The sequence below is a fragment of the Dermacentor albipictus genome, chromosome 1 (assembly GCF_038994185.2).
Source record: "Dermacentor albipictus isolate Rhodes 1998 colony chromosome 1, USDA_Dalb.pri_finalv2, whole genome shotgun sequence".
NCBI classification, from domain to species: Eukaryota; Metazoa; Arthropoda; class Arachnida; order Ixodida; family Ixodidae; genus Dermacentor; species Dermacentor albipictus.
The window spans coordinates 430,513,786-430,535,229 of NC_091821.1; the positions used below are offsets into that span (position 1 = coordinate 430,513,786).

At 47.3% G+C, this 21,444-nt stretch overlaps 2 protein-coding genes across 3 annotated transcripts in view; one reads left to right on the top strand and one right to left on the bottom strand.

Annotated features, from left to right (window-relative positions):
- Positions 1-21,444, top strand: part of LOC135908617 (uncharacterized transporter YutK-like) — a 141,472-nt gene that overhangs the window by 45,112 nt on the left and 74,916 nt on the right. The window lies entirely within an intron of this gene.
- LOC135908610 (peptidase M20 domain-containing protein 2-like) overlaps positions 1-21,444 on the bottom strand; it is an 88,127-nt gene that overhangs the window by 18,174 nt on the left and 48,509 nt on the right. For both annotated transcript variants that reach the window (XM_070532288.1, XM_065440430.2), the window contains exon 4: positions 17,497-17,646. In XM_070532288.1, coding sequence (XP_070388389.1) covers positions 17,497-17,646 — 150 coding nt within the window. The remainder of the gene's footprint in view (positions 1-17,496; positions 17,647-21,444) is intronic.

Here is a 21,444-nt window from a genome sequence, read left to right on the forward strand (position 1 = left end):
TAAAGTGACTAGCGCAAGAGTGGACACGGGACACTAAAGAGGCGACAAGGATAAGCGCAAACTTCCAACTGGGCGCTTGTCCTTGTAGCGTCTTTAGTGTCCCCTGTCCACTCTTGCGCTAGTCACTTCATGTCGTCATCCGTTAGCATGCTATGGCCGAAGCTGCTCGCAATATTACGTCACATTTACTGGCCACCAGGCCAGGTACACCCTTGGGTACGACATATACAGTACTTGCAGTTAGCTTCCAAAGTAGTCTCCTATGGCGGTTATCCACGTGCGTGAAGCAAGAACGCTATTTAAAATTATTGTGCAGTAATATATGCAGGATTTGTATGTTCTCCACATTCGCTACCATGTTGCCGTTCCGCCTTTATTATATAGCCGCAATGTAGACTAGCAGCTATCGAACGCCATAAAGGCTATCCACATATTCAACCCTTAATGACCATTGGTTATCTTCCCTCCTCATTACATGTCCAGCCCATGCCAATTTCTTTTTCGTGATTTCAACTAAGATGTAATTAACTCGCGTTTGTTCCCTCACCCAATCTGCTCTTTTCTTATCCTTTAACGTTACACCCATCATTCTTCTTTCAATAGCTCGTTGCCTCGTCCATAATTTAAGTAGAATCCTTTTCGTAAGCCTCCAAGTTTCTGCCCCGTAGGTGAGTACTGGTAAGACACAGCTATTATACACGGACTGGATTCCAAGGGAAGGGAAGCGTAGCAGGGGGCGGCAGAAAGTTAGGTGGGCGGATGAGATTAAGAAGTTTGCAGGGACGACAGGGCCACAATTAGTAGATGACCGGGGTTGTTGGAGAAGTATGGGAGAGGTCTTTGCCCTGCAGTGGGCGTAACCAGGCTGATGATGATGATGATGATGATGATGATGACATTTCCAAAGAGCTCGCGCGCAACTCCTGACACTTAATTGTATTCAAGAGTTGTGCGACTGCCCAGGACATCCTTAACGAATGTTACATAACGCATTATGAGGATTTACTTGCCAAAACCCCGATTTCATTATGAGGCACGCCGTAGTGGACGATTCGGGAATAATTTAGACCACTTGGGATTTTTAACGTGCGCCTAACCCTAGGTATGCGGGTTTTCGCATTTCACACCCATTGAAATACGGCTGCCGTGGTTGGGATTCGATCCTGAGACTTCGTGATTAGCAGCCGAACCCAATAAAAGCTAAGCAACTACGGAGGGAAAGGAATGTTGGCAGTAGGAGGAAGGTGACAGCCGGCGCGTGATACAATTTGTTCCCATCCTCATTGCGAGAGAATGGGTACCATCTGTCCAAGAATGCACTGTATTCAATGTGATGGAGTCCGCGTCCAATATTTCAGACCCGAATCATACTGTAATTACTGACGACCAGGCATCTCGCTAATACGTGCAGTCGTTTGACAGCTGCCGAGCGCTGGCGTCGGCCACAGGACCTACTTGACCTTTCTTCAACACTTGCCGACATTCTCGCCTTATTTCGCACCATTGCGTTTCAGCTGAACTGCTTCAACAGCCGATTTATTTGTGCCAGAATTTGGCCGCCCTGTCAACGTTATGGTTTCTTATTTTTAAGTCGTATTTTATATTTAGGCTAAGGCTGTCGTGAAATTTCCAGCGGTTTCACCGTTCCCAAAATTCGCGCATTTTTGTCGGCCTCTGTTAATATTTTGGAGGATTTTTAATAGACGTGGAAACCATTGCATGGCCCCCTGACCAAGCTGCTCAAAAAGTCATTTTATATCCCTGAGGTCTTGTGCAAGCTTCCGCCTTCTTGCCGTTCATCAACCTCCTGATTTCCTTGTCACCTGTATTCAATTTTGACGACTCCATTCCCAAGAAAGTTGGCGACGATATGTCCATGGGATTAAAGCCATTTAAATCAATTCTACTGTGGATACGACAGCCGCTTTTGCTCACTGTGGATGGAAATGTTGGGCTAATGAGCGCCATTCTGAAGCCTTTAAATTGATAGTCACAAAATTATGCGTATCCTACTTATGTGCGAATCTATGTAAGCAAAGCTTTCTCTGTTTGTTGTCATTGTTAAACGTAATCTCCACAGAGTAGTCAGGCACCCTCTAATGAAATGCTGTCAATGTTTGCCTGATTATGCCCGCCATTGTGATGCAAATAAACGTAACTCCAACTCATTTTCTCAGAAATAAACGCTGAATGAAACGCTGACGTCATCCTGAACAAGATCAACAAGCGCCCTAGTGCTCGATCTTACGATGCCCCTATTTGTAAGCTTATATTCGTGATTTAGTTATTTAGTTAAATGGGGGGGGGGGCGAAGGCGATCTGTTCTTATACCGTAGAAACATCCCCCGGATATCTTTGATGTACTCGTTTTTATTCTCAAGTACCCAATGAAAACTTTCATCGCTGCAACTTCATGGTGTTCTGGTGGCAGGCCACCATGGAATGTCGCGCAAGTATGACCACGCTGATTCATTTGGATTGGCATATACTATTTGGTGCGTCATACTTCTCCACATTCATTTTTCAAGCCATACCAGAGCTTGAAAAGGGCGGCCAACTCACTACGTCCCTTTCCTCTGTTTACTTCCGCAAAGAGTGTGTCTATCGCTGTGGTTACCGAATACGCCCAGCGGTATGGTACCACTCAAGCCTTTCTGTCGGCTGAGCCACTGAAGTCGCAGGCTTTCTTCAACACGGCGTCGACGTTCAATATGGCTATCCTCAATTACTTTTCGCGGACTTCGCTCACCGCCTTCTCTCCAATGTCATCTCCTATACTACTCGCTCCTGCAAGACACAACACAAACACGCAACGACCTTAATGAAGTATCAATAGCACGCTAGTTGAAATGCTGTCGATGTATATTTCCGCTGAGCACCGGGATTGGAGCATGGTCCTGTCTATGGTGACATTATCGGTCTACAGCGTCGCTCAACAGCACCGCTCGTTACTCATCACTTTTTTTTTTTTGCCGACAAGAGTATAGCGTATCTCCTCTGAATGTACTTTCGGCTTTAAGTGGGACCTTGCACGCCCGCTTATTCTGGTACGTTGACGGCGACCGTTGTCGTCAGGCTGCCGCCTAATTCTGAGCGTCGCAGTCACCAGAGTGCACAGAAAGCTGTCGTCCCAAACAAACCACCGGGATTCGAGCCCATCTCCCAAATGCAGCATCTTGCATTTGGATGCAGAACGGATGCAGAAACGAGAAGAAAAGTAAAGATTGCTTGAGCCGCCAGTGACGCATGACTTTAACTTAGGCAGGTTACCCTCATTGGAGCGCATGTAGGCTTTCGGCTTCGTGCAGATGGCGGGTCGCCTTAGCTTTATTGTAAATTTGCTTTCACCAACTCTTTTCAGCTAGAACTGAAACGCCGGACAAAAATGAGACCTACCGTTGAATATTTTTCTTGTTTTCTAGGTTTAAATCAAAAACGCTCATTAACACAAATAGTGATTTTTTAAGAAATAGCATAAGGATACTATATTTCAAGGTCATGTTTTGCCAATACCGCCCGGCACCACGTATCGACGAAAGGGCATCACAGTGCCGATGCACGCGGCAGGTTACTGAGTGAAGAAAACAGGAAACGACTGTTTTTCAGTTCTCGCAACATATTGTACACAGAACACAAGGCACCCACCACCATGACATTCTTTTTTTTTTTGACAACAGCGATACACAATGCCGGACTGATATACTTCCTAAAGGGGTCTCATTTCATTTTTCATCGCAGAACCGCAAGCACAGTTGCGTCGCGCGTGCTTGCAGCCACGTACTGTAACCGTGCTCCTTTTCCTCTAACAATATGGCCGCCGGCGGCTTCAAGCGCTCCCGTAGTTGGCGGATTGGACTGTCACTCCAGAAGTTTAAATACATAACCTCTTTGCATAGAAGCGACGGCATGATTGTTAACGTCATTGCTCTCCAGCCTGATCTTGATGAGCCAACTCATTGGTGTGGTAGGGCAGATGGTAATTAACGCAGACACAACTATACATCTGAAGTTTCCTTCCGCTGCTAAGGCGATTCCTAATGCCCACACATTTAATAATACTGTCATTGAAACTTCAGCGTCGGTAAAATACCGCGGTGTAAATTTTAGCTCGTATTTATCCTGGAGCACTCATATTGAACTGATTACTACCAAACACCTAAAAAACTTGGTCTTCTTAGACGCCGACTACACCAAGCCAACCAGGACACAAAACTACACGCATTCAACATGCTAATCAGGCTTGTGATAGAATACGCATCCGTGATCTGAAACCGTCATTATACCTATCTTGTTAACATGTTGAAATCTATACAAAACAAGGCTGCTCGATTCATCCGTTTCCGTTACTCTCGGTATCAAACTGTAACAATACTGAAAATATCACTCCGTCTCCCGCCTCTGGTCATGCGCAGAAAACACAGCCGTTTATCTTTTTTCCATACTCTCTACCACAGCAACACACCATCCGCAAGTTCGCATCTTCTCCCGTTGCCGCACGCACCGGCTTGTGTAGATCACATGAAGAAGACTAACCCATTTTCGCTCGGACAGAACGATACAAATACTCACTTTTGGTCCTGGCTATTGAAGAGTGGAATTCGCTTCCTTCTAGCATTGCGGCTATCGCTGGAACATCATCATTTCAAACAGCTCTTTGGTCATGCTTAGAAAATTCCACTGTAGAATGATACTCGTTTTTTTTTCGTTTCTTTTTTTTCATTGTGTGCGTGTGGGCCGTAACGTTTCGTGGAATATTAGATGACATGTTTTGTAACTTTTGAAGGTGCGATTTTTGTTTTGTTTTGTGGGCTTTGCTACATGTGCATTATTTCAGTACCTGTTCCTAGCCATTCTTTCCCCTGTCAACTTGTACCTGGCTTATTAACTTGTTTATTCCTGTCTTCAGCCGTTCATATTCTGTGTTGTATATTGTTAAGTTTTCTTTGATGAATCCCCCCCTACGTAACGCCCGCATTGGGCCTTTAGGTTATTGAAATAAAATAAATATTGTTGGCTTGGATTTGTTTGGCACGAGGCCCAAGTCGGTACCCTGTCTTCTAACGCGTTCTTTTGTTTTCGTCTCTGTCTTGAAGGGACGCGCACCGTAACATACTGCAATGGTGCTTGCGTTGAGCGTATGTAAGGTGAGAAACGCGGTTCTAAAATGTCTGTTCACTAACTTGTGCAGTAAACCCATGTTTATAGTATTCGCGCAATAGTAAGAGTCACGAGTATGGCAACCGTAACCGCAAGCGTCACGTTATAGCCGTAACTTGTCGCGACAGCGTAGTTGAAATCCACTGACCCTAGCTGCCACTAAGAAATACGTGGCGAGGTATGGCTGATGAATAATTAATTGCGAAGATTGGTTTTCAGTAAACGTTTGTTACCAAGAACGGCGGGTGCTTATACTACCGTAAATGACGGATGCTTGGCGGTGACTCCAATCATTTACTCGCCACATCACAGATCTACACTAGAATTCAACTGGTTTCACCAACTCTTGCTTATATTCTCTCGCCCCTAAACTGCGACCTTGCCTGCCACCCGACCTCCAGCTTTTCCTCTTTGTCCCCCGCTTCTTTGCCAATTTGCTGAGACGTGCTTCCACTGATGCTTTCTCTTCTTTTTTCTCAATAAATGAAGGCATTCATTCATGCATTCCTATGTTACTGCAGAAAATAGCGTGTCTTTATCTACATAACCACCTTCTCTCTCACCTGGACACTCCAATCGCAAAACAAAGTTGCGGTGTTGCAAATGGCAGGGCGTCACATATACAATTTTCTACGAATGGCCAGTAGCACGGCGGGCAATTTTCGGTGGGTGAGGAGACAGTATATACCTTCTCTGCAATATCCACACTCAGTGCTCTGCTTCGTGAGCTACTATTAGCCGCTACTACGAAGTACGAAATGAAAGAAACCTAGCTGGGCTGGTCACGGACAGCTCTTTTTCGATTCGTGATGCGTCGATATAAGATATATATGTTTCTTATATAAGCCTAAATGACAGCGATATAAGCGAGGTGAGTTACGCTAGTTCGTTGGTTTTGACTAACGACGCTCTTCACGCAGCACTTTCGTCTTATGCGTGTTTGCGAACGGGAATGAAAGACAGGAGGGTAACAGGCCTTCCTGAAATTAAACATTCGGAATAACTCTTTGTTTGACGGTTAGACATATGTTGAGGGCCCCCGATACGAACCACCTGCAAGTCTGTATCAGCTTGCAAAGAGGAACTCAGATTAAACGTTGTCAAGAGGATAGGCTTTTAATTATCATAAAGATATCTTTATTGAAATTCCTTACCATGAGGTGAAAGCCGACTAATAAGCATTTATATTTTCTGTGTTATTAAACCGTCCTGTTAATAAAAGGTTGCTGTGCTTTACAGCCTCCTAAATTAGGTTATAAAAAATAAATTGATGCGGTAAGTGTGTAAACGCAGACGCAAGAAAAGGCCTAGTCCGTTTCCAAGTATTCACTCAATGAAAATGGAGCGCCTCTATACTCTCACATTGTAGGGATGTCAAGAACAAAACACTTCCAAAGAGTGAGTCACGAATATATCTCATTATAAGGTGAGCTTGCGCTGGAAAAGAAAACGCTCAAAGCGCATCGATGGCTGCGCGCAAAGTGCTTCCTCTGATTCCGATCTACGGATCAAGGCATCAGTTCGTCAGACTGAAGTGCTCCTACATTGCAGCGCAATCTCGGGTCCTCAAATGTGACGGCGAATGTAGGCCAGTATTCGCTTCTCGCGCGCAATCTGATAAGATAACGCTCTTTCGCTATTGAATCCGTGACAACATACTGGATATTAGAAACACATGCAGGCGCATCTTGAGCTAACTGATAACTTTGGAACTGTGGTTAGACGCTAAAAAAAAAAGCTCCCCCCCCCGCCCTAAAAAAGGAATACAGTTGCTTTCAATATTAGCTGAAAAATAGTGCTTGTCGTTTAAAAAGGGCCTCCAACACTGCACAGCGGCGCCGACATACAGGAAATTCAAGCGCGAACTATCAAACCAGCGTATCGTGGTTCAATGTATCCCAATAGTCCAGGGGCCAGTTACACCACAGCTACTGTGTCGGAGCTCATATTTCATGTCAGCATTATTTGTCACAAAATCACAGTATTTTTTCTTTAGATCTTATCATTAGACAGCTAAAATACATCCAGCGAAAGCCTCATCTTAATATTTCAGTACTTTTCGTTCTAACGTGCACATCCGTGCTGATCCATATGTTACAAAGTACTGAAAATGTACCAAATGCTTTCCTCCAGGCAGCAGTTTTTATTCCTTATGATGCCAGGAAACCGAGCCAGATGCCACCAACGCTCAGGCACTTAATCGGGAGCGCACACAATGTTCTCGCACACCTTGTGGGATGTACCGTAGCGCTGAGGTGCTTCTTGTATAATATATAAGAATCGGTTGTAAAGGCAGTCGTGCAAGGTTGGGCACGTGTGCTTAAGCTCATGAAGTTGATTTGTGCCAAGATAACCTGTCCAAGCTTTCACACTTACTTTATAAGAAGTCTACAACACCATCAATATGCCGGCTGCTTTTAACTGCACGAAACAAAACTATTGAAATGATACAAACAATGTTAACATCATTTTATCATTCGAGTGTTCAGATTGGTAATCTCTAGATGCGGAGTAAGTTGAGAAGTTGTTTGCGTAATTAACAAAGCTGCGTTAATTAAATTTCCAGTAATGGTTCTTACGTGGCTAAAGAAAATGAGAAGTTTGGAGCCCGTCCTCGAGATTATGCAGCCAATCGAAAAACTTCCGACCGAACATGCTTCTGTAAGAGCCATGCAAACAAAAATTTTCCAAGTAAACACTCTTGGAAGGCGTAACTGACGCAGAAAAGGAACATCTGTAAAGCCACAGAAAGAACAGCAGTTCACGACGGGACACAAAGGAGGAACCACACACAAACTGCGCTAACAACTTCAAGCGCTGTTTATGTGATAATGAAGCAGCTAGACCGTCAGTCATTCCTTCCAAACCTGTAAAGCCAACCTGACCACATCTAGCCTTTCGGGATGCTGTCATCAATAGCATGGCCCCGCGAACATATTCCACGTGGCCTTATAGTCGCCTTCCATTTTTATTCATGCTGTTTTCTCGAAAGCAAGCAGTTTAAAGTTTTGGTGTCAATGCGGCAGTGTACGTGTGCCGCCGAAAGCTTGCTTGGTCGCAGAAGCGATGCATGACGGAATGATGGTGCAGATTTAGCGCGCCGCTGGCATCAAGACAATGCGCAGCCGCCGAGGGAAGGAAGATAACGAAAGTGAACAGCTTGGTAGCTGCTCACGGAGCCGCGCCGATGGGGACGGTGCCGTCATGACGAAATCTGAGCCGGCGATATTGATGGATGCAGCGTTTTTGTTTTCTTTTATTCTTTTTTTTACAGCGATGTCGTTAAGGGGAAGCTTTAACACAGGCCCTACTCCGACTCGGCCTATTCAAATAGATGTAAAACGCCGAAACGCTTTTCTTAGATAACCTCTGGACCGATTTTAATAATATTTGTTGGATTCGGGAGAGAAAGGTAAATTCTAGTGACTATTGGAAGCGGAATTTCTATTTAGGGCCTGAATTTTGGTAAAAGATATTCAACAATTCGAGAGTGCGAAGAGTACACAAGCAAGAAGTTTCCAAATTATTAACTCCAGATAAAGAACTGATATCGCGGTTCTGTAAACAGCATCCATTAGACAATTCCAATATGCCGATTTATATCTTACGTGAAGTCGTTATGTTGTGAACAAGGGTTGTGGAAAAGCTGTATTTCCATATTACTAAATTTTCTAAGATTCATGCGTAATATATCAATTTTGTGTACTTTAGATGTGCTGTTAGATGCAATGTACATAATATTGATATCAGTTTTCTTTGCCGAAAGAGAGTTGTAAACTTGATTGTTTCGTTTTCTTAAAATTTGCCATTTTGGACAATTTTGAATAAACAAATGATGACCTAATTCAAGAATTCGAAACCAACAGACACTAGATTTTAAGTTCTTGTTTTAAATGTAACAAACCTTGTCAAATTAGATGCAGTGGCTGTCGAGAAAAACGAATTCTCCTTTTACATTTATTTAGATAGGACCACCAGAGCTAAAGCTTCCTCTTAAGGGCTACTTTCTCCACTATCGCGTCCGCGTGTAGAGCCAAATCCTGAAGGTAGCGTAATACCGGCCCGACCCGCAGCGGTGGTGAAGCATGCGTTCAGCGCTCCCCATATGTGGGCTGATCCCGAATGTAACGCCATGCCAGGGAGACCCGCGGTGGAGGTGAAGCAGGCGTTAAGCACTCCCCATACGTGGGCCGATCCCGAAGACAGTGCAATGCGGGGCCGACATACGGTGGAGGTGCAGTTCACCATTAAGGGACCCACATGCACAGCTTTGCAGGTCATGTTTCTTCACAGAGTGGAAGGGCCCTGAGATTTTTTAGTTATCCGCGTTTATCCTGCATGCGTCTGCGCCGAAAACAAGAAGCAGGTATGCCTGGAAAATCTAAGGTGGTGGAAGCAGGTGGTAGCGGAGAGGTTAGCATACTCAGCCCCTGCGCGTACTTATATCTGCATTGACATGGGTTCGTGGTAGTGATCGCGACCAAAGCTCTACTTTTTCTGCATACTCTAGTCATTGTGAAACTAAGGATGTGCTTAACATGCCCAGTCACTGAATGCAAATTGCAGCAGTTACGACTGGTGGAATCCCGCTGGGGCTGATTGTGAAGAAAGCTTCCTTTCTCTGTCCACTCTCGCGATGGTGAAGCTAAAAATGAGGAGGAGGCCTGACGGACACAATGTTGATCGTCACCATAACAGAATGGATGGACGACCTGCGGAAAGGACAAGGCACACCAAGTTTTCAGCACTTAATTTGTCCTACAGTAAAGCGCTACAATGGCTAGTATGCCCTCATGGGAATGGTAGACCGAACTGCTTCTCACTGCTAACACTGGACTGGTACTAAGAAAATACTCCGTCCGCAGGCACCACGCTACACTGAAATTAGCAAAACAATGTCAGTTTATAAACTGATGTTGCCAATTATCTGGTGTCCTTCTTGTGTGTGTGGAGGCCATAAAGGTCCTGGCAATGAAATGGTAGTATTTTCGTTTTTGCTGCAGTTGCACACAAACAAAATTCTTTGAAGTTATGCGACAGCGATCTGCCGGCGGAGAAGACCAATCCACATATTAAAAATAATTGCTGGTTTCAGATCTTCCAATTTACTTTGCGCTTAGCTACCATCTGTTATATTTTTCTTTTTGTGCTCTTATAAAGAAGAAAACTCCACATTACTACAATATAAACAACCGTACACAAAATAGACTGGCTTTGAAGCTGTGACCACGCACCGCACTTTTCTACATTTAGCACATGTAGTATTGGGCAACACGTTTGAGCAATGTGATTAGGTTTTCGGTCAAAGCACTGTGACAGGCGGGAAAAACTCGTTGTCATGCCCGGTCGAAACAATACCATCTGAAATCTTATTTACTTATATTCATTTTTGAAAAATCACTATAACCGTTTATACATTTGCTTCGTATGAGTTATATACTAGATTTCCTCGTCAATCTCAAAAATCTATTCTCTTTTCGGGAGACGGCCTTCGTGAAAAACGACGCAACATGACAGTAAAACATCCAGCAAGGCTCTATCCAATGATTGGCGAAATAGTGCGCTGAGAGCGTGTCGACTAGCGTGCGAGTGAAAGTTGAATTATGATAGTTGTCAGTTTGTGTTGCCTCTAGCACGAGCGAGTAGTGTTAGCAATGACATTGGTGTGAAAATGGTCAGCTCAGTCTGCGATTTGTTCATGTGATCTCCGCATTGAACGTCGCAGTTGTCACGATGAGAGTACTTCTGTGACATTATCAGCCCAGTGGGCTGGGAAGGCTCGAGTGGTAGCTCACCTTGAGGAGTATTAGGTAACAATTATTAATATAAATACTTTGCGATGATGAAAAAGATGCAGAAACACCACTGGTGTTGTCTAACTATTCGTAAACAGGCCCCCCAAATTTCAATTGGCCGACCCCCAAACATTAGATAGGCCCACCCCCAAATTTCAAGTTGGCACACCCTCAAATTAAAATTGGCCCACCCCCCAATTTTAAGTCGGCCACGCCCGATTTTTTTTTCACCCGGCCTTAAACTTGGAGTTGGCCCATCCCCAATTTCAATTGGGCCACCCCTAATTTTCAAGTTGGTCCACCCACGAATTTCCATAAATCGTCCCCCAAAATTCCAGTCGACGCACCCCAAAATTTAGGTTGGCCCACCCCCATATCGCCCCCAAGTTCAGATTGACCGACCCAGAGATTGCCCCCACATTTAGGTAGGACCAACCCCATATCACCCCCAAATACAGATTGGCCCGCCTCCACAACACCGCCAAATATATATTGGCCCACTCCAACACCACCTGCAAATCGAGGTTGACCCACCCCCATATCAGCCCCAAACTAATGCTGGCCCACCCCTCGATCACCTCAAATTTAGGATGCCCCACCGCAAATCATACCCCAATATAGGTTAGTCCACCCATCACCTCCCCCCCCCCCAATTCAGCTTGGCCCAGCCAAACATCACCCCCATGGTTAGGTTAGCGCGTCCCCATGTTACCTTCAAATTTAGGTTGGCCCACCCCCATATCATCCTCAAATCCAGGTTGGCCCACCCCCATATCAGCCCCAAACTTAGCCTGGCCCACCCGTCTATCACCTCAAATTTATGATGGCCCACCGCAAATCACTCCCAAATTTGGGTTAGCCCCCCTACCCCCCCCCCCTTCGATTCAGCTTGGCCCAGCCCCATATCACGCCCATGGTTAGGGTGGCCCACCCCCCATATCACCCCCAAATTTAGGTTCTCCCACCCCCATATCATCCCCAAATCCAGGCTGGCCCACCCCCCATATTCCCCCAAACAGGCTTACCCACCCCTATATCACCTCAAATTTAGGTTGGGCCACCCCCATATCAGCCTCAAATTCAGCTTGGCTCACTACCATTTCACCCCAAATTTAGGTAGCGCCACTCCCATATCACTGCTAAATTCACCTTGGCCCAAATTTATGCTGATGCCACTTCCAATTTCAAGTTGGTCACCCCAACCCTTTTTATGAAGACCTATATATTTATATGGGAAATGCGTCAAGCTTTTGGCGTACAGGTACGATATTGCACGATCTTGCTACCAAATTGCTGGGGTACTCTACAAAGAATGCTGCGCATTAAAAGCAAATGCACCGAACGAAGGACATTTATTCAAATGGTTTTTTACGGCCACACCTACGGATTGATACCACTTGGCTGTAGGGAACACATTAACAGTAGCTACTAATCCAGACGCTGCACATCTCCTAGTTGGTACATTTCTTATTTGGATGAATATTTAGAAATAATTAACGTTTGGGCAGCGACTCAGCCTAGCAGACCTTTTGTTCCACACGAATGTTGCATAGGAATGGCACTGGCCACCGGGTAACATTGTGGCACAGCTGGACGTCATTCGCTCGGAGTGTGTGCCATTAAGGACAGCCGAAAGTCGAAGAAAACGGACCTTCCAGAAGAACGCAATAAGAATAGCCATCTTGTTCTTGCAGGTCCCACGCTACAAGCACGAAAGTTTTTTTTTTTTTTCATAACACAAAGCCATGCGCAAGCTTCTATTTATGTTGTCCAATGAATAAAACCTTCATAAAAGCGATGACTTAACAAATGAACACGATACTGCTACGTTTTCTGAAGGAAAAACAGAAAGCATAATATTTCAAGAGCACCACTGGAAAACCAGAACCGAAAGCAATTCTAGAGTTTTGTGTTTATGCCATTTGATAGAAGACTAATGCGGCTTTCAAAAAATGCGCTGCTGAAAAACCAAAACCGAAAGCAAATCTTGGGTTTTGTGATTCTGCCATCTAGTGAGAGACTACAAAACTAGGTCCTATGCTGCTTAAAAAAAAAAAACGCTGCGAAGGGGGAATCGAACCACGGCCGCCCGTGATGCGGGACGAAAGGTGCTCGCTATTCTACCACTCGGCCACGGCTACCGAGGCTTCGCTAGGGGGTACGCTCATGTTTTTATACATACCACGGCAATTTTCACGACAGTGTTACAAAAATCGCTTTCGGGAACAATCTTACGCCATATGTGGAGAGTCGAGAGAGGCATCAATCGAAAGCTGAGTCTCCGGACTACATACGCTGCACTGCATATTACGATAGACGGCATAGTTTTATTACAGTCATCGTTCTTGCCTCAAAAATCGAGCACAAATTTTCGTCGTTTCCATAGGCTTCCATTGCTAAAACTTTAAGTGGTGTGGGAACAAAATTTTTACGTGCCATAGAGTGATCACTGCATTTGGCTCGTGTGAATTGTCTTCCAGAACACGTCTGTCACCTGCGTTTTTTGATAATCGACCTGCAGCTTTTGTTATTCGCGAAAAACCCGCTTGTTCCATTGAAAACGCGCTAGCTTCGTGCCGGGGCCGCTTGGGGCGCTAGTTGGTACGTGTCCAGAAAAGCTGGATATGGAGGGCAGTCGAAAACGATCCGACTGAGCAGATGAATCAAATGAAAACTACGTATTAGCATATAACGTCTTCAAATGATGCAGAAACCATTCCGCATGTCTTCATAGAATACAACTGTGTACATCGGCCAATAAACAGGGCCTGTTGAAAGCTTTTCTTTCTTTTAAGGGCAGCAGGGGACAACGTAAGTTAAACCACTGTAGGGAATAGTAAGAAACAGCGAAATATTTGCTAGCGTAAAGAAAGATACCACCCGCAAGCAAGAAAGCATCATACGTTTTAATTTTAAGCCTGATGCCACAAGAGTGCTTAAAGTCAGCAGGTCATAAAGACTGGTGGCGTGTCCTACCACACCGATTCACAAACGATGCTCGCATTATTATGTTAGGCATATTTCATTGCCCTTAGATTCAGCGTCATGGCAGTAATGAAATGTCATGTATTGTCAGAATCAAATCAAGCAACGTCGTTTTCTTCCCATCGTGTGGCAGGCTGCCTGATTGCGTTCGTAGGCCCACTTGCGTGCTAGCTTGATGTCGATATCAGTCGTGTTTATTGGTTCCACGCAGCATCTTGCTACTCACTTGACAAATTAGGCGATTTGTTCAGGTCATTCCACATTTGGTTCGATTTGTAAGCTAGTTCGCCTGCCTTGCACCGCTGTGGCCACCGTCAAATATTTCTCCCATACCAAGCGTCATCTGAAGTTCTAGTCGGTGATGAGGGATTCTACCGAAACTAGTTCCTGAAAGTCAATATGTTCGAACTGATCCCATCACAATCGCCAAGCCCACCCGTGCAGGCTTTTAGCCAAAAAGTTAAGGTGGAATTCCTTAAAAGATACAGCTTCAGCCTGCTCGTGCATGAGAACCACACTCGCATGTCTCGTTCTTCTCAAGAAAGCAATAGCCATAAAACCTTTCAAGCACGGCTACATAAGCTGGCTGTTCTTCCAGGCAGGAGGTGCTGTAGGCTACACAGGCTTCTTTTTTATTGCCATAGCAATTATATGGACACTCCTGGCGCATTTCTGACGTCGTCATCATCGTCGTGATGTTTCGTATGAACTCCAAGCAAGAGAACACAGTCACCGCGCGGCGTATGCCGTATGTGCAAATGAAGCTTGCGTGGGCCGCCCGACCATCGCGGCTTAATCTTGCGCGCGTAATGGTACGCCCACACTAGCGACAAAAACGCGCGCGACACGCCGCACGCGGCAAGCGCCGGCGCGGCAGACGCGTGCAGGCAAGTCCACAGTCGCGTTTTGCGGCACGCGGCAGCGGCCCGTGGAGTCCCGCGTTGTCTCGTTCCATTCGATACTTCTCGCGACAACGCGCTCTCCGTTCTGCCCATTTCGTCTTCCATCGGAAGTGTCTGTGTTAGAGCGCAGCTCTTTGGCGTCCGTTCCTGGGTTTCGCGTCGGCGTTGTCGTCGGCCTCGTAACCAGCTCCGCCCCCCTTTCATCCCCCCAGCGCTAGCAGCGACCGACTGATACCGCTGGATGCCGCTGACGCCGCTAGAGATTCAAGATAACGTGACTGCATAGAACACCGTCGCCGCCATGCAGAAAGAGGACGAAAGGGCCCCCCCCCCCCTGTTCTTGTGTGGCGGATAGGGGTTGAGTCACTATCGGCGTCAGCGGCATCAGTCAGTCGCTGCTATCTCTTCCCTCCTCCCTTTATCGTGTTGTCCGCTTGCTGCGCGCGCTTCTGCCCCCATCGTTTGCCGCTGGGTGTACACGCCGCCCCCCTCCCCCCTCTTCCTGCGAGTCTCGGGTTGTGGGAGAATGCGGGAGAACATCCCGTTCCTCTCGCTCGTAACGCGTCCCACGGCTGTGACAACCTCGCGAGGCACTTGTATAGATCTCGTCTTTGAGAATCAAGCATTGGTGTACCAAGTCGAACATATATCAGCCTATTTCTCCGACCACAAAGCTTCCTTCATGACTGTCAAGAACTGTTAGTGGAGTCTTTGTTAAAGGAATACGTGTGAAAAATAAAAAAAAATTCTGTGATAGCGCATACATGTGTTGCTCGATTTCTTTGCCTCAATCTATCGAAAAGGTGAAACAGCTTATTTGCTGCGCTCAAATTTCGCATTAGGAAGTAACGTAATCGTCGGTAATTTTTTTTTTTTTGCGCCACTGCCGGCCACGCTCAGGCATGTCGGATACGGACGAGAAGCTACTGGTGACTGTGAACACTATAATACTTGTTTGTTCTTTACTTGTGCGACGCCGACGTGCCAGACAGCGGACGAGAAAGTTTTGAGTGCGGTACAGGGACACTGAGGGCCAGGCGCACACTCTGCTTCCCCACCTTCACCAATTACTCACCTGTCATGCCAAACTGCTGTCCATAATGTGCCAGCGGTTGGCGCGCAGCTCCTTGTCCGACGCTCGATTTATCATAGAGGTACGCATATCCGCGAACGGTTTCCAAAAACGCCTCCATTGCGAGGCGAATTCTTCGTCGACGCCTCAGTGGCGGTGTGGTAAGGCTTAACAAAAACAGCCCCCTTGACTGGAAATGGCCTCTGAGATTTTACGGCGCGCGTGTCACTGTTCAGTCTCAGAGCCCATAGATTATGATTCTTTGCTTATGCGACAGGTGGCGCCACAACAGCGCGGCTCGTAAAGCGGCTCGCTTCTGATTGGTGGACGTTTCGCGTCTGCCGCGAAAAATGGGTCTCGCACCCATTCGCGCGTTTGCCGCGCATTGCTGCCGCTTTTCGTGAATCTTGCCGCGCGCGACGGCACCGCTCGCCGCGCGCGTTGTGTCGCGCGCGTTTTCGTCGCTAGTGTGGACGTACCATAAGGGAGGAAATCCGGGAGGAAAAGCATCGTCTTTCGTCACGCCGACGCACCACTGAGAGGGGAGGGTTGGGGCGTTCTACTCCGGCGGCTGCTGCGTACGGCGCGTCTTCTGCGCGGGCGCCTTATCTTGAAAGCGATCTGCACAAAGTGCGCAGCCGTGCGGACCTCAACTTAGTAGCGATCTGCGATGTGGACAAAGTGCGCCGGGTGCTGGTACCTTCGTATGCGCTGTGCTTTCGTCGATTAGTTCGCGCTGAAGCGAAAGGCAGCACGAAGGTCAATTCGCTCGCTCCAGTTTTCGGACTCCATCGCTTCGGCAGCGAGTGAGATGTGTTAATGTTTACCTTTGCGAGCGTGACGCCGTGCTGGTTAATCTAGTTAGTAAGCGAATGTTTACAAGCTTATACGGCCGATAAAGCTACTATCCTTACTTCGTATAGCTGTATACTAATTTGCTATCGCAATCGATGCTTCGCCTTTTGGTCGAAACTGCGACTTTTTTTCCCCTCTAGGATACGCAGAAGAATGGCGATCTGTCGGTCCGCCTCGAGAGTAGTCCACTTTCTGTTCACAGTTATCGAGTCGTTCTTGTGAATTCCTCCAGTGTACGCCACTGTCGGCGAAGAACTGAAGGTCAAGTCCATCATTGACACGACTCTTCTGGTGCGCACTATCAAGCAGATTTCAAGCAAAAGTGAGATAAATTTCATCTCGGTGACAGCGTAGACATGAAACCTGAGAAGTTGCGTTGTTGAGTACGCTGTACATCGTTCAGGGAGCCAGAATTTTTCTTTTATATTTAAGATTATACGCACTCTCACGAAAATGATTTGTATGTGCACAAACTATACATTTGTTCCGAATGCTCAATTTGGACTTGGAATAAACAGCGCTTCACATTCTGCAGTATTACGACACAGACTTGTTAATCATGACGGATACTTAGATATGCACATCATTTGACATTAATGCCGAGAGCGACGGTAATTTTTTTTAACTATTCGAAAAGTACACATTAGTACATTCGATTTACTTCCGTCAATGTTCGGTTCTGCTAGTACACACATTTGAGAACAGTGCACCGTAGAAGAACAGCACTTACTCCGCATCTTGACGACAGGTGGAGTCGCAGGACTGCCCTGTTCTCAGGATGCGCCATGAGCGCGGCGTCGACATCGTCCAGTGCCCCGGCACGCAGCAGCAGCTCTTTGCCCATGCCACCTTCTTCAGCGGGCGTTCCCAGCACTACTATCTGTGAAAGGCACGAAGAACATAACTATAAGGAAGAATTCTACTGTAGGAGTACCTGTTTTTCGCTGCAGCATCCAGTGACCCCAAATATCACAAGGCCACTGTACACTGCCATGTAGAAGTGGCTTCTTTAACTTCCATTGCAGGAATTCGGCCACAGATATTAGCGCTGAACTAGAGTAGCCTGCTTTAGAAAGCCCAGTTAACCGGTTATTAAAACTGAATTGCATCTTGCGAACGGGTCCACCTGGGCAGCTTTCGAACGCTGTGGTTGCATGATGCATCGGCTCCGTCTTTTTTCGTGTGCTGTGTCCAAATTCTTGCCTCGACTCTTGTGATTTTTGGATCACTGGAGCTGTAAGTGACCCGCTGTCGAACGACACCTCTTCAGCGGAAATGGGACCTGTCATCTTCAGTTCATCGCCGTTTATTCGAAACATCCGAACCCCCGCGCCCCTGCCACGCAACGCCGGCAGCGTGCGTCGGCGGTAGCAGCTGCAGCAGCCATGAGTCAGGACGGCGTCGTCGACAACGTCGACATGACTCCGGAAGAGATCCTCGATTGGCGCGAGAAATTTATTATGCGAAGCATATTACGAGAGCTCAACCAAGGAGGTTAAAAAAAATATAACCTCCTTGAGCTCAACCCAGCTCCTCAGGCGTGGCGGTGTCGCGTTGAATACCACGTGACACCGTGACGTCACGACAGAAGAGAAGTGGCTTTGGCTCAACTCTTGCAAGATGGGCTGGGTGGGAATCGAACTAGGGTCTCCAGAGTGGGAGACGGAGACGCTACCACACTGAGCCACGAGTACGATGCTTCAAAGCGGTACAAAAGCGCCTCTAGTGAATGCGGTGTTGCCTTAGAAACGAGCTGTTGCTAAGGCTCAGGCGTGCGTCGCTTGCTCAGGCGCACATTTCGTTGCCGCGCCGAACGCTGCGTTGCTCGACGCTCACCGCGTCCAATGCGGGGCGTCCAAGGCGAAGCAGAGTAACGCATGAGTTGTTTCTTCGTCTAGCCGAACCAAATATAGCCAAGCAACAGCAGTTCACCAGGCTAAACAGTGGTTCAACTACTAAAATAAAGGCTAGTATGCTTCGCATCCTGGGCTTAACCTTACCTAAGCCACAGCCATTTTTTACTCCGACACCAAGAAGCCTTCGCCAGCCTCGCCCAGCACCCTAAAAACTCCACCGCAAGTAAGCCACATTCTGCCTCGTCCTCCTCCACTTCCAGCCGCAGAGTACAAAATCATTCTTCGTGTACACGGTGGAGTCAAATGCGCCAACATGCATCCAGTCTCTCTCCGCGACATCGTCATCAAGTCCACTGGTCTCTCCACGGCTGCAGCATCACTAGATCGACTCCGGGCCAACGAGATTAACAACACAATCATCATAAGCACTCCCTGCATGGACAGGGCTGATCGTTATTTGAAGATCGCCACCCTCACCATCATGGGCAAGAGCTACGAAGTCTCCACGCACGTGGCAGACCCTAAAAATTCGTGTAGGGGTATCATCAAGCTGCCGGCCTCCCTGGTAGAGGGGAACGTGTTGGCTAACCTTCTAGAGTCCAGTCCAGCAATCAACATCCTAGCTGCTCGAAGAATGGGCTCTGCAGACTCCATCGTAGTCACTTTCGAAGGCTCAAAGTTCCCCTTCTACACTGACTACCTCCGCACAGACCTCCGCTGCCGACCATATCGACAAAAAGTGGAGGCGTGTACTAAGTGCCGGCAGCTTGGCCATCGCCAAGACGTCTGCCCCAATGTGACCATATGTCTCTGCCCAAAATGCGGCATGCCAGATCCTCCTCAGGACCACAGCTATACTCCCACTTGCATCATCTGCACCGGAACACACGAGACTGGTTCCTCAGAGGGCAAGCTTCGCTACAAACCACGGACACCGCCCCCGGCACCTCCAGAATCTAAACTGCCACTTCCGGCCAGGAACGCTGTACAGGCCCCCAATCAACGCACTGGACAAGAGACGCCGCAGAGCAGCAGCCGCAAGAACACTGCAGCATCGGCGCAGCTCCCATCATCGAAGCAGGCTTGGCCTCCGCTGACCCCACGCAACGAGGAGACATCACCCATCAACCATAAAAAGGTGAGCTGGGCAGGAGCAGTCTCCCACAATAGCAGCTCCTCACAACATGCTGATAGCTCTCTCATCAAATACTTGCTAAATCAGAACGAAATGCTTAAAAACGAAATCAAGCAGCTCAAAGCAATGCTCCACCCCCCCATCGATATCACTGACACTCCTGTTGCTACTTCCAAACCACACCCACAAGCGCTTGCGCCCACACTCACACGTCCTCCGACAGAACGCATGGACACACTTGCATCCACTGCTACGACGGAAGCCGCAACTCCAATGCTGCCTTCATCACACACGCAGCCCCCACCCGCAAAAAGGAAGAATGCCGAAATAACACACCGAAAACACCGTTGAAAACGCCATATTTGTCCTCACTGACCGCATGGACATTCTGGAAAACAAACTTGTTGCCCTTGAAAATCGACTACGGAGCAAGCTTGATTCATTTATTTGTGAGGCATCTGCACAGTTTTGCCGGTTTCAAGAGCTAATCGACAGCTGGGGAAGACGCTCCGCGACGTCACAAATTCCCGTCCTTCAAAATGACAATAATGATGAAGCCAGCCCGTAGTCTAGTCATCTGGCAGTGGAACTGAAGAGGGTTCCGCAACAAGCGCGCATCTCTAACACTATTTCTACAGAGTCTTAACGAGCTCCCTGACATTATAGCCTTGCAGGAAACACACGGGAAAGTCACGCTACCTGGATACAATACGTTTCAAGACCCTCACATAGACAAGCCCAACACTGCCATACTTGCAAGGCGACATCTTTCTGTTAAATGGGACACATTCAGCAGTACTGAAATCCCCCACGATTTCATCAAAATTCTACCCCAACGCCACACCCAACGCACCCTATGCGTGTTGAATGTTTATAGCCCTCCCAATGCTCGACACCACCGCTTTGAGAACATGCTTGCCCAGGCCAAAGCTAACGCCAATAAACAGCCGCTAGTCGTAACGGGCGACTTCAATGCCCCCCATAAAATGTGGGGCCACTCCGCATCCACTCCTAAGGGAAGAGCTCTATGGCAGCACATACAAAATCAAGGTTTCACTATCTACAATGACTTCACTCTTCCTACCCGGCTACGAAATAGCGTCAGTAGGGATACATCCCCCGACCTCACCCTAACTCACCGCATCACTCAGGCGACGTGGCAAAACCTCCAAAACAACTTGGGAAGCGACCATTACATCCTCGAACTCCGTGTAGATTTTAAGCACAGACCGTTAGCCACGAAACCCCTAAGGCTTACGAATTGGACGGAATTCAGAAAATCTCGCTGCAACACTAACGAAGAAACCATTATCGACATTGAGCAATGGGCGAACGCCTTGCAAGCAGACGTAGAGGCCCATACCACCACTCTCCCGCTATACACACCCTTGGCCACAATTGACTCCAAGCTACTACACATGTGGGAAGCGAAGCAAGCTTTACTTCGGAAATGGCTAACAGCACGTTACAATCGTAAACTCCGAATCCGAATCGCCAAATTAGACTATCAGATCCAACAATATGCTATCAAATTGGCGGCGCAGCAATGGACTCAGGTTTGCGAAGGAGCGCATGGTACTCTCAGCACTAAAAAGACCTGGCAACTGCTCCGGCACCTGCTCGACCCCACCACGTCTAGGACGCACAACAACCACCAGATGAATAAACTGCTGCATGAACATGCAGC